Source organism: Taudactylus pleione, unplaced genomic scaffold, assembly GCF_031769625.1.
Source record: "Taudactylus pleione unplaced genomic scaffold, aTauple2 ptg000229l, whole genome shotgun sequence".
Taxonomy (NCBI): Eukaryota; Metazoa; Chordata; class Amphibia; order Anura; family Myobatrachidae; genus Taudactylus; species Taudactylus pleione.
In genome coordinates this window covers 3,893,493-3,907,302 of record NW_028284631.1, presented here as the reverse complement: position 1 = coordinate 3,907,302, position 13,810 = coordinate 3,893,493, and the positions used below count along the sequence as shown (strand labels likewise).

At 45.5% G+C, this 13,810-nt stretch overlaps 1 protein-coding gene across 1 annotated transcript in view; it reads right to left on the bottom strand.

Annotated features, from left to right (window-relative positions):
• AGXT (alanine--glyoxylate aminotransferase) overlaps positions 1-12,281 on the bottom strand; it is a 70,472-nt gene extending 58,191 nt beyond the window's left edge. Inside the window, exon 1 of the mRNA XM_088479289.1 lies at positions 12,008-12,281. Within this exon, the coding sequence (XP_088335415.1) occupies positions 12,008-12,241 (234 nt within the window). The 5' untranslated portion in view covers positions 12,242-12,281. The remainder of the gene's footprint in view (positions 1-12,007) is intronic.
• Positions 12,282-13,810: the final 1,529 nt, after the last annotated feature.

Genomic DNA, 13,810 nt, shown 5'->3' with positions numbered 1-13,810 from the left:
TGACTTCCGAAAGCTGAACAGTGCTTCAAAATTCGATGCCTAACCGATGCCAAGGGTGGATGAACTAATTGAAAGGCTGGGGACAGCAAGATATTTAACCACTCTGGACCTAACCAAAGGGTATTGGCAAATGCCATTAACCGAAATCGCCAAACAAAAAACAGCTTTTTCTGCACCAAAAGGGTTGTTTCAGTACAAGATGTTACCCTTTGGGCTTCATGGGGCACCTGCTACCTTTCAAAGAATGACGGATAGGATTCTAAGACCCCCTAGACGATATGCTGTGGCTTATCTGGATGATGTGGTCATACATAGTCCTGATTGGCAGTCTCACTTACCCAGAGTACAAGCAGTGTTAGACTCCATCTTTAAGGCAGGTTTGACAGCCAACCCAAAAAAGTGTTGTCTAGGGATGGAGGAAGTAAAATATCTGGGATACACCATTGGCAGAGGTTTGATAAAACCACAGCTCAATAAGATTGAGGCAATACAGAACTGGCCATGACCCCTCAATAAGAAGCAGGTGAGAGCCTTCTTAGGGATCACTGGATACTATAGGAGGTTCATACCCAGTTTTGCCACCATTGCGGTACCACTTACTGACCTTACCAAGGGCAAACAAAAAATCATGGTGGAATGGGGTCCTGAAGCGGAGAAAGCTTTCCAAGAATTAAAAATAGCCTTATGTACCCAACCTGTTCTGATGACCCCTGACTTTGACAAAGAGTTTGTGGTACAAACCGATGCATCCAGTGTAGGCATCGGAGCGGTCCTATCCCAAAGCAAAGAGGGTGAGGAACACCCTATTTTTTACCTAAGCAGGAAATTGAATATACATGAGAGAAACTATGCAACAGTGGAGAAGGAAGCTTTGGCCATAAAATGGGCATTAGAAACTCTCCGGTACTATTTGTTGGCAAGAAAGTTCAAACTGAGTACTGACCATGCCCCTCTGAAATGGATGTCAGAAAACAAGGACAGTAACGCAAGAATAACGAGATCGTTCTTGGCGCTACAAACCTTTACATTTTCGGTAGAACACAGGCCAGGAAGCCAGCTGGCCAATGCAGACGTGTTGTCACGCGTTCATTGCTTGGGGGCTTCAGTAGTTCCGCCCCACAGGTCGAAACAAAGGGGGGGATATGTGATAGGAACACTGGTAAAGTGGTCAGTGGTAGATACATTTGTCCTAGGTTTTTGACCTATGTGTTCTAAAAAACCCCAGGAGAAAAGTCTGCAGTGAAGAAGATTTGAGTGTCGGCTTTTTGAAAAGCCGGTTTGGAACCTGGGGGTGTGGATGTGAGGAGAGGGAGGGCTCCATCCACAGGCCACTCCAGGTTTTGGCCTTTTTGGTCTGTTAGCAGGCTCATTAGGGTCTGCACCTGGAACTGGCTGATATAGGCTGTGTGTGATTGTAAGCTGGTGTCTCATACCCGGGAGAGCAAGCAGGCTGGCTGGCTCAGAGACACTTGGTGAAAACTACCTGTAAGTCTTGTGCATAGGCTTGTGTTGATGGTGGAGGCAGTAGGCCCCACTATTTCTTTATAAAGACTGGTACCGACCACCTAGTACGAGACCCCAGACTGGTGTACTATTTTTCCGGCTGCTGTGTGAGTGAAGAGGGAGTCCATCTACCCCAGGAGAGGGACCCCTAATCCGGTCATGTTACAATATATATACATATATATACAGCTCAGTGCTCTGCATACATTTACACTTTGCATACCTTAACATATATCTGCTCTAAGGGTGCATCTATTTGTCTGCTAAGCCATACCTCCCAACATTGGAGGTCTCCAAAGCGTGACTGGGCATGGCCGTGGCATGGGCACATCGCGAGCGTGGAAATGTACCAGGTGGATGTGGCCACACCCCTGGTGGGTGCATTGTTTTGTTATTCAGAAAAATTTAATTTTTTTATGCCGCATGCCATGAAGCCGCCTGCACAGCGTACTATCAGTGCAACACCTCCCAACCCCCAGTAAATCAGGATGAACATTTTGATTGTTGGGCATTCCCTTTTCAGTTTTCATCCTAAAAAAACCTGCCCGGTTTAGATTTATCTATGTCCTCATTTAATCATGAGAGCAAGGAAACATCTGATACAAGGCTGTTGGTATTACATGTGGCACTTTTGTGTGTTCAAAGCATTTATTACATTGTTCAAAGTGAGATTTCCCACCGAAAAGCAACTGGAATGTGAAAAATGCATCCTATAATAGGTATAGATATAGACCAGAGGCGACTCCAGAGGTGGAGCAGCGCAGTCCAAAATTCAAATAGGGGAGCCACACCAACTTCCATTTCAAACACTGCCAAACATAGATGGTTGGAACTCACTGGCAGTTGGTGTGGCTCCCCTATTTGAATTTTAATAATAACATCCCATGACAATAAATATCCAGTTTCGGACTGGGGCATGTGGGTGTAGGGGTGTGGCCAGCTTTGACAGAGACTTGGCTAACCATTAGAGAGTGCATGGTCTGGGCCCCAGGAAGTATATAGTAAATACTGCTAGTGCATGCATGATAATGTACTGTACCAGATTAATATCAGCAATACATTCTACAAAATACACCATAGTCCCGTGCAGTATAATGTAACAAATGTATAATTAATGTATAATTTCAAACTCACCGTCTGGGACCTGACCCCTAGAAAAGGGATAGGCCCTCAGGCTTTGGGGCCCACCGGGGGTTGCCCTGTCCCCCTGTGGGCCAGTCTGACCCAGTAAATATCTATGTTGGCCCTTTGTTGCAAAACTACGAGCACTAGTGCACCTAATCTGTAGTTACCTAGAGGTCTATTTATCAAGCAATGGAAAGCGTGGAGAAGTGGACCAGTGAAGAAGTTGCCCATAGCAACCAATCAGCTTATACCTATTATTTTATAGACTGTACTTTATAAATACTACTTGATATGGGCAACTTCTCCACTGGTCCACTTCTCCACGCTTTTCACTGCTTGATAAATAGACCCCTTTGTCACTCCATCCTATTGAGCGCTGCTGGCAAACGCCACCATCTTTCCACCCAATTCATGCGCTTCCCTATAACATCAAGTGCACAAAAGTAGACTTATGACTAAGGAGCATCTGCAATCTGGTTTTACACTTTTGCCATTTGAACATTATCTTTACGGTGTATAAAGTTCTAGTTCTTTATTGGTGTTTGAAGCAATATTCTTTTATATTTTCTAGATACCTAGAAACAGGGTCAGATTTTCTTTATTACAGCCAAAAGACACACAATCGGACAGGTTATTCTGTATGCAAAGTGCCTTTGTCTCAGAGTAGATTATAATCGGGACTCTGCCCTACACTATTCATACCTCTCTGAGATGGTTCATGTTCACCAGGGAAGCCTTCCCACACTCAGCTCACTTTACCATGTTGATTTTACTCACGCTGAAGAATTACTTCTTTGCTGATAATATAATACTGACCTACATGCCAGGCATTGGAAGGGGGTGCTCCTCACCCTCTCATCATCTGCTGCCCTACAGACACAGGACTATTCTGCCTAACGATAAAACAGTCCATGGGTGGGATGTATCAAGTATTGCATGAGATACATCCAGCTACACATTCAGCAGCATTTAGTAACAACGTGTGCATGTAGTTTTACAATTAAAACTACAATGGTCTTTCAATAATAGCTGTCCTTTGCGTTGTGAGGACTTCCGGGGCTTATGACCCGGGTGTTCTTCTGCGCATGCGCGAGCTCCTGGAAACTCTCCTTTTACGGGGAATCCTTCTTATACTATGGGGTATATTTACTAACCAGTGGGCGATGATCAGCACCTTTGACTGACAGATTTAAAATGGCAATAGAAATAAGGGCTAAATCAGGCCGCCGATGATGGATAGCTGTGACAGCCCACCGGTTAGTAAATATGCCCTCATGTCTTTATGTGTCTCTTTTCGTCCATACTAAATGTTCTGGATTAGTGAATATATATACAATTTATATGTGACCATTAATTAAAGTATTATTCTTAACGCAACTGAACAGACTTTGTGGGCATATATATTACTCATTCAGGTTTGATTCAATAACTCCTATATCTTATTGCCACTAATTACAGATGTGCTTAGAAACAATTTATCAATGTAATCTTGCCGGGACAGCTGCTCCGATACAAACTTTAACACCCTTACTTTTGCAATTACATTGGGAGGATTTGTGCCAGCAGAGCGGATTGTTCAAGAGCTCTCTTCGCACTACATTGGACAGACACTGCTAATGCAATTTAAAGATGCCATTAGCTATCGGATACACAGGGGGGTATTCAATATTGGAGCAAAAAGTCTGTGCTGGACTTTTCGCTCCACATCGGAGGTTTTACGGGGATAAAGTATCAGGCGCGCGCCCACTTTATCCTCGTATACAATTTGAACGCTGCAAAAACGAGACCCGGTGGAAAGGTAAGTATCGGAAAAAATTGGGGATTTTTCGGGAAAGCATCCAGGTATCCCCCTAATGATGTCCTGTCATGGGGGATCATTATGGGTACCCCTGTTTTGGCCTGCGAAAGGTAAGTATGGTTTTTAAATAGCCGTGGCAGGTGTTTTTTTTACTAACAAAAACTAGGTGCATCAAATTTGGGGTACATGAAAATGGGTGCAAGCATATTTTTAAGTCCCTAAGGTGCAGTTTTAAAATTCTTCAAAAATGCACCTGCTGCTACTACCCGCAATGAAGTAAAACACCTGCCGCTTACTTGGGAATCCCCCCTGAATTAATTTTGTTAGTTTCAAACTTGTTCCCCATATTTTTTTTTTCACCCCAAATGTAAACTTTATTTTTTGGGATGTCCCGATTTTTAAAAAACTTTTTTTGGCACAGATCTTTTTTAGGGGACTCTCCTAGGGGTGCTGGCTATTTTTTTTAAGGCTGTACCCCTAAACCCCAATTCTGCACTTTTGTTTGCCACCTATTCAGTGGTGAAAAGTTATCCCCGTTTTTTTTCAAAAACTTTTCGCACCGGTGAAAAGTCTTTGAAATTGAATACAGGGATAATGAAAATAGGTGAAAATGATGTCATCGGCGATAAATTATCGCCGATAACGGCCTTTTTGCCTCATATTGAATACTGCCCACAATCTCTAAAAAGCTTCATTGTAAAATTGGGGAAGGCCACCTTTCTCACACAGAACTAGTACAAACACTGGGCCTGATTCAGAGCCGCTCGTAAGCGGCCGCTCGTTCGTTTGGAGCGATGTTCGCACATCTGCGCATGCGTATGGGTTTTATTACGCATGCGCGAACCAGTCAGTGCGGTCGAAAATCGTGTGCTCGCAAAATAGCGAATGCCTGCTAATTTGAGTGACAGAGTGAGGCGTTTGTGGGTGGTAACAGGGGAAGGTGCTTGAAAACGGGGAGTGAAGATCCGAACGCAGGCGTGCCAAACGGTCAAAACGGGCATTTAATAGGTGTGCATAATTAACAAAGCAGCGTCATCGACCACGTCAGTTGGGTGTCTTTTAGCCAGAACTGCTCGCATGATTGCGGTAGGAAAATGCAACCACAAGAATAGTGAGCAGTTCATTCGCCTTTCGATGTACTCGATTAATCTAATAAATAGCGGAGATGACGTATAATGCGAGCGGCCAGGGGGCGTTTTAAAAAAAAAAAACGTCCGCATGTTTTGTTCGCTCGTTCAGACATAGTGGCATCAACAGACCGCAAAGAGCGAACGGTCAATTTAAATAACCAGCCCCTTTTTCTGGACGAGCGAGTGCAAATAGCGTCCGGCTCTGAATCAGGCCCACTGTTCACAGCAAGGCAATGGTTAGTTGTAGGAGCAATCAGGTGCAGGTGCAGTGTGATATCAAGCTGTGTCCATAAACCACGGCATTGAGGACTCCTATGGTTGCATATGTTGATTGAAAAGGGGTGAATTCCACTTAATGAGGTACACCCCCACTCACATAGAGGGTGATCATTTGTGGTGAAGGTTGTAAACAATCTAAATGATATTGCACTAGGAGGCGCTCTCTCTCCACCCTTCTGTTTTCCAATATATATATATATATATATATATATATATATATATATATATATATATATATGTGTTCAATAATAGTGAGACGTCAGCACCATCTAGTGTAAATTCTCCAAAAGGTGACTTTAAATAATGTCCTGTCAAGAACGAGCTCCTTCTGCAACTCTCAAATCAGGATAGCGTGATATTTAGACACAAAGAGAAAAAAACATAAATTAATGCTGTGATGTACACATATACAGTGTATATATATATATATACATATATATATATATATATATATATATATAGTGTCTCCAAGCAAAAGTGCATGTGCCACTTGATGATCTATTGCACCCTATTTCAAACAAGTGCAAAAATGCAGAAAAAAAAGTGCTTCACCACAAATAAAGTGCACAGTGTTCAGTGCAATACTTTGCAACAGGTATCGATCCAGCAATCAAAAAGAATAAAGTGCATATAGGCATACCAGAGGACTTTCATGATTTTGTCCTTATATTCGCCATGTCACTCAAATGGATTTGCAGGGAAGAATAGAAATAAGGTACATCTAAGAACAGAATGATCAGCTTATCTGGTTAGGACCAACAGCAAGAGGATATGGACCACCAACACCAGAGATACCTCAACGCGTTTCGTCAAGACGCCAAATGGCCAGACTTCTTCGGTATATATATATATATATATATATATGTATATATATATACACACAGATACAGGTACACATACATTTCTTGTCTTCTTACATCTCCTGGTGTCAGAGGACTCGAGGAAGCAGCAGAAACAGAAGCAGGTCACTCACTGGCGAGATTCGCGGGTCTTTAAAAAGGGGGTGGAGCCAACTGCAGGGAGGGGAGGGGCTTAATCACGGACCGCGGCAGACGGCTTCGTAAAAATTTTTTTACTCCGATGTGGCCAGGGTTGGGGGACAGTGTGTGGGGGCCCCCTATGTGTGGGGACCCCAGGAAGACCGCCCCTGTTGCCCCTCCTATAATCCGGCACTGAGGGTGTGTGGATCCAGGGGGGTCCACACCGCACACCCTGCACCTGTACTTCCTAATACATACCTCTCTGAAGTCCCATGTTGGCTACACAGAACACAGGAAAATGGCCGCAACGGGCACTTTCCCGGCGTTCTGTGCATGCACAGTAGTGAAAACGCTGTGAAAAATGGCTGCTGCGCCATTTTCCCGGTGTCCTGTGCATGCGCAGTAGACTCCGGGCACAGACTAGTGCCCGGAGTCTACTGCACCTGTCAGTATGCCGCGGCCGATGGAGAGAGAGGAAGGGGCCCCACATGGTGAGTAAACATGGGCCTCCTCCTCTAAATACGCCCCTGGATCTGGGTGCACATGTGAGTGACCCAATCAGTTGCTCAACATGTTTGGCCAGACGTCACAATTGGGCGGAAAATAAATGCCGTCCCAGTTGTGATGTCAGTGTCGGCGGCCCCTGAATCCAGTCGTCAGACGGGTGGTGGGTGGCCCATACACAAAGCCAAGCGTACTTGATATATCGGCATCAATTAGGCTGCAGGGCCGACCAGATAAGTCTGTACATAGTTTTCAGACATATCGGGTGTACCCACCTATGCAATAGTGATAAAAAGCTTGTTATCCGAAAGAACGATAAATCGACAAGTGTGTACCCAGCTTAAATAGTGTTTGCACAATAAAATACAGGCTGTTTTTGTTCACTATTCTGTAGTTAATGTTTGTCCTATGTCCTAAATAAATACAGATTGGTTGTAGGTTGACAATAATTCAAGTGTTGCCTTCATAGTTTATTTATTAAGGTGTTCTGAGTCTGATTCAGGGGAGACGCCAATGCCGACGCAACTGTGACTTTTTACGCGGTGCAACCGTGGCTTTATGCTAATGCCGCAGCAATTGAATTTGTACAGAGACGCTCACCGGCTGCAGCGCTAATCCACCACTTTGCACAATTTGTAAAAGAGTCGCACTATCAAACATTGCAGCAGCCCTATGGAGGCACAGAGTGCCTGTGGGAACATGGAGGCACAGAGTGCCTGTGGGTACCAGTACCACCCAGGAATGTCCACTGGAATTGTATCTCTGTGCGTCCATATTTGTTCGCCTCCCCTGGGGTAACCATTGGGACGCATGCACAGTGCGACTCGTGCACACGAGCAGACAAAAAAAAATTGTCTGCTTGTTGTCCGAAATTGACACCGTATCTAACTCTGAATCAAGCCGGGTGTTGTAAAGGGATCTCTGGTCAAAAAGCTGATTCTTTTGCATTTGAATTACTGTGACATGAATGGCCCATGTGTATGATTAACCACATGATACAGTGCAATTCTACGTGGCAAGTCTGAAACCTATCACTACCACTCTCCCTGCTCAATTAGAGATAGGGTTATCCATTGGCAACTCTGCCATTGATGGTAAGTGGTTTTCCACCTTCAATTAGAATCAATCGATGACTGAGCCTTTGTCAACGCGCAGGCTGCGGCCACGCATGCACAGACCACAGCCGGCATTAGCCATTGGGTCCCTTCCAATGCTCTACACCATCGTTGCCTCGCATCGATGGTAAAACTAGTTGTCATCACCATCAGACTATCAATGGTTGCTTACCATTGATGGTTGATGGCTGACCCAAATTATAGATATACCTCTTTGTAAACATGGCAACCAGTTGTAAAGGAGTTATAGAGAGAATGGGGCCTGATACAGGGATGGACACAGTTTCGATGTTCCTGCAGTTGAGTGTTTTCTTTGCTACTGTGCATGGTCAAAAAGTCTGATAAATCCTTACCGCGCCCCCGCTAACCCACGTGTCCGCTGGCAATCACAATCGCGTACGCCATCGCTAACACTTTGAGAAGGGGTTTGCGATCCCTGGTCATTTCAGAGGTGACCTAAAGTGAATGCAATAGGCGTGTTATGGGAGTGTCACAGGGGTGTCTGGGAATGTTGCTGCGTTCTCAGGGCCTGATTCAGCAAAGATAGCAGTTGCTAATACGCACGCAATCAGCCGATTGTTGCGTTCTGTGCATGCATATGTGCGCATGTGGGAACTGGCCACCACGATCGGGACTGCAATTGCAGTGACTACACAGACTCATCGCAGAGTGATTGACAGGAAGTGCGGTTTGTGGGTGGTGACGGGGGGGGTCGGCGGAACGCCGTATAATGGGTGTGTATAAGTTATTCACTGCGGGCGTGCGTGGAAGTTAGCAATTTCTGAGTAAGGTCTGACCTTGTGCAAGTGTGCGTGAGGCTGCGATGGTACTCGATTGTACCAATTGTTTTGCAGTCTTGTTGAACATTACGGATGTAGTGCTGTGAGGTCATAGCGATCACAATGGATTAGCATACTATCGCAGTTGAACTGCGTGCGTAATTGTAGCTGTGATCGCAGTAATGATCTGTAGTGAATCAGGCCTTCAGTCGCAAATCCAATGCTTCAGAGGCCAAGTTTAGTTGGATTAGAGAAGACCCACCGCAAATATTAATGGTGCGGCCGATGTTGCGTCGATGTTGGAGTGTTTACGATCTCCATTGCAAATGCAGAGACCACGCAGCCTGAAAGTGGGCGTCTCACCGCTCGTACACTCCATCACACTGTCCCACACAAAGGGAGGGCTGAGATAAGCATTTGAATATTCCTGCAACTGCTATTGGATTAGAGAAGATTAGCTAGAGTAGGCCCCAGCCTACTGCAAATATTGATGGTGCGACCGATGTTACGTCGATGTTGGAGTGTTTACAATATCCACAGACCATGCAGCCTGAAAGTGAGCCAGGGATACAGACATTGGGGCAGCCAGGCCGGCATAGCGGAGGGGCGGGAGTGGAGATGGTGCGGCCAAGGGGTGTGGCCGGGACATTAGCCGGCATTAGCGGCGGAGTGGAAGGCTGACCTCAAGGCCCCACACCGCTAAACAATGCAGAGAATACTGACATTTTTGCAGGGGGTGGGGCCATGATTCATCTCGATTCGCGTCACCGCCTCCCGCTTTGGGGGGGGGTGTGTGTGTACAAGAGGTAGGCGACTTGTCTGCTTTTCCGGGTGCCCCAGGAGTGCCACCCAATTTTCAAGAGCCTCCTGGGAATTGCAGTAGAGTAGTCAAGTAAGTGGGTGTCTCAACGCTTGTATACTCCACCGCACTGTCCCGCATAAAAGAAAGGCTGAGATTAGCATTTGCATATTCCCGCGACAGCTATTGCAAGAGTGAGTGCGACACGGGTGCATTACCAACCATCTCTGAATCAGGCCCAGGGTATACATTTAGTTATTATGTATTACTCACAAGTGATGCATTTATATGTATAAACTGCAGTAAGCACTGTCTGTATATAAACTGAGTTATGCTCTCATTGTCATTAGAAAAAGGTGTGCATTACATTAAATAGATAGAAACACCTCGTAGATCTGTGACATATAATCTGGTTACAGGTCCTCATTCAGAGTCGATCGCTAGATACAAGCGGTCGCTCTGAACGAGGTCGGCCGCTTGTGGTGTGAAGTGCGGCCTCCTGGTCGCTAGCTAAGCTGTCGGTTAGAACCCACAGCTCTAGCGAGCGACCAGGTTGATGGTCGCGATGGTCAGGACCATCGCTACCATCGGGGCTTGCGACGAGACCCTAAGGTTGGGTCTCGGCAAGCGCAAGCCCCAGGGAGCTTCCTGCTCTGATCGAGCAGGAAGCTCCCCACTGATATCATTGCTGATGTCAGTGGGGCCGCCCCCAAACGGCAAGCGCTCCATTGGGAACGCCTCCGTTAACCCTGCCTGCCTCCCAATTGGGGCGATCTATCAATCACCATCGACAGCTCGCCCCCTTTGGTGCGAGACCAATAGCAATGGAGCGCCCGTCTCTAGCCGGGTCTTGCGCATGTGCATGTGCATGTTGGAGGCGGCTCTGACGTGCGCATGCCCAGTGGGCAAACAACGACCCGGTTGCGAGCGTTCAGCACTAGCGTCTGGGTCTGAATAAGGCCCACAGAGCGGTTTTACTAATTTTTTTAAAATAAATCAAAACAGAAAATAAAATTAAGAAATTAAAACTGAATTAATATAATCACTTAAGGGACCTCGATATATAAGATACATGATAAATGTTCATTTTTTGGGGGTACATAAGTTCTTGAACATTCAGTTGCTGGGAGCTACTGCGGTGATACAATACTCTGGTCTTTAGCCTTAGTACAAGGCAAATAATACCGCCTATTAAGTAAAAAGATTATTATGTCAACAAATAACAAATGTAATAAGCAGTCTGTTGCATGAGGGTACATAGCTATTCTCCCCCTGGTGGACAGGTAATACAGATAATACAGGTAATACAGGTTGTACAGTCACCCTCCTCCATAACACGTTATTAATTTTTCCAGTTTAGGAATTCTCAAGCTGGGCATCCACTATACTATTATCTGTCAGATATCTGTCCAATCTGGCTGGTTGGAATGAAAACCTGGTAATGTATGGGAGCAAATGATAGTCGATCATATGGTTTTAAACACTGAAAAAAGGACAAAAAAAAATTGTTCAAATTGGTTAAATGTGTGTGTGTTTTTTTAACCAATTTGTCTGAACAACCATTTTTGGCTATTTTCCAGTGTTTGTGAGCAAATGGACGATTGTCATTGGCTCCCATACATTCCCAGGTTTTCATTCCAACCAGCCAGATTGGACAGATACTGTATCTGACAGAAAATTGTATAGTGTATGCCCAGCTTTAGTAATATTCAAGTCGATTGATAAAGGATATGATCTCTCTTGTCCAGATCCTTTAACAACTCCCCACAGACATGGTCCCTGTTCTCTCATGCAATAATGATAAACACTTCATTGCAATGTAACCCACATTATATATGTACCAGCTTTACGCAAAAAGATACGATTATAGCCAGCTATATAACTTAAACAATTTAATATTTTAAAAAGCTGTTTTTAAATAGTTAATGTATTAAGTAGAAGAAGGGCAATGCACTGTCTGTTTCCAATGCTCTGTCTAGTAAGTTACTGACTCACCTTGAACATTTCGGGGTGCATATGGCCAATCAACTGCAGACCCCCAGCTGCCTGTATCCGTGGAGGTATATTGGAGGGGCCAGGGCCCAGCATTAGACGTTGGGGGACATTGAGAGGCTTTAGAAGAGCTGGGGATTGGGGCACAGTCACTTGGGAGGACATCCTGACAGTTGCTGATAGCCTGGCAGCACAGAGTAGGGTGCAGGATATACTCCTCCTCACTGTCCCTTGCATCTTTATTAACCCTTCACTGGACAATAGAGTATGACTAACTCTGAACCTTAACCCAATCCCTGGATCTGCAGCTAGGGCTTCATTTCAATGCTACTTTCTCTCCTCCCTCCCTCACCATGATTTGCCAGTCAGTCCCACTCCCTCCAGCACTAGGGTCGCAGGTGTCTGACCTGTGCTCTATAACACCAGGGACATTACACCTATTTCATGTTGACAACATATCTTCCAGGATGTAAGCATCAGACAGGTAGAAACACAGAAATTAGAACACTGTAGTACTTATTAGTGAAGTGCTGGGATAGTGCTGAACACTTATTTTGGCTTGGTAATAAATAACCGCTCACTTACCACATATATAATAAACAGTTACTCATTACACAGGGGTCCTCCTAAGTCCTACTTCAATCTTCCTAAATTGCTGTCTATGCAAAATATATGTTTAATGACAGATTATACTTCTAGATCCTGAATAATGAACTGCAAAATCTTGTCATGACTCACAGGGACTGAGGACCTCATTCAGAGTCGGTCGTTGCGGCCGCACGGTCGTACGGGAAAAGGGGCCGGATATGCAAATGATGCACTCGCATGTTGCGTCCCTAAGATCGGATCGGTAGCTGGCCGACCAAGGAGAGGAAGCGGCCGGAAGACAAAAAAATACGCCCCCTTCTCGTACGCATTACACGTCATCTCCGGGCATATAAGGATTAATCGAGACCATCGGGAACCATCGGAACTGGTCGTAGAGCTTAAGGTTGACCATACCCTCTCATAAGCTCTACGATCATGTCAGTGTACAAACCTCCCATGTCACGTGTGCCATGACACTACTTTGTTAATTATGCACTCCCATAAAATGCCGTTCGCATAATTAGGCACGCCTGCGTTCGGATCTCCACTCCCCCGTTTTCACCTTCCCCTGTTACCACCCACAAACGCCTCATTCTGTCACTCAAACTACCGACCTGGCTGTGTTCAAGGAGAGAGAAATTTCTGATCGTAGCGGCTAGTTTGCGCACGCGCATTGCGAACTTTACGCATGCGCAGTTTAGCGAACATCGGTGGCGTATGACCGTGCGGCCGCTATGAGCGACTCTGAATGAGGTCCTGAGTCTGACGCAGTCGCAGTCTCCTTTGCGTCTTTTGCAGCTGTAGCATCTGTGACTTTATGCTAGTGCTGCTACAAAGCCTTTCCCTGGTGCACAGCCGTCCACCTGGATGTGCAAGGATTGAGACGCCCACTTTCAGCATCTTTAGACTCTCAAATACCGCTTGACGCCACTATTGGTCGCAAGATTGAAACTTGCACCAACCCCATGCTAGGTGCAGATTCTCTGACAGAGGATGGCCTCCAATGTTAGCGATGAAGCTGTCATGTCCGGCCTATGGTAGATGAGACTTTGGAGTTACTGCTACTGGAGGAGTAACTGGAGCAGATTCAGAAGGAACAGGAAATATAGTGGCCAGAGTCGACTGAATGGAGAATAATTGACCGGAGAGTTCCTGGAGATATTGAGCCACCTGATGTTGTGCTGCCTCCTGATTCTCGATGCGAGAGGCGAGATCTTG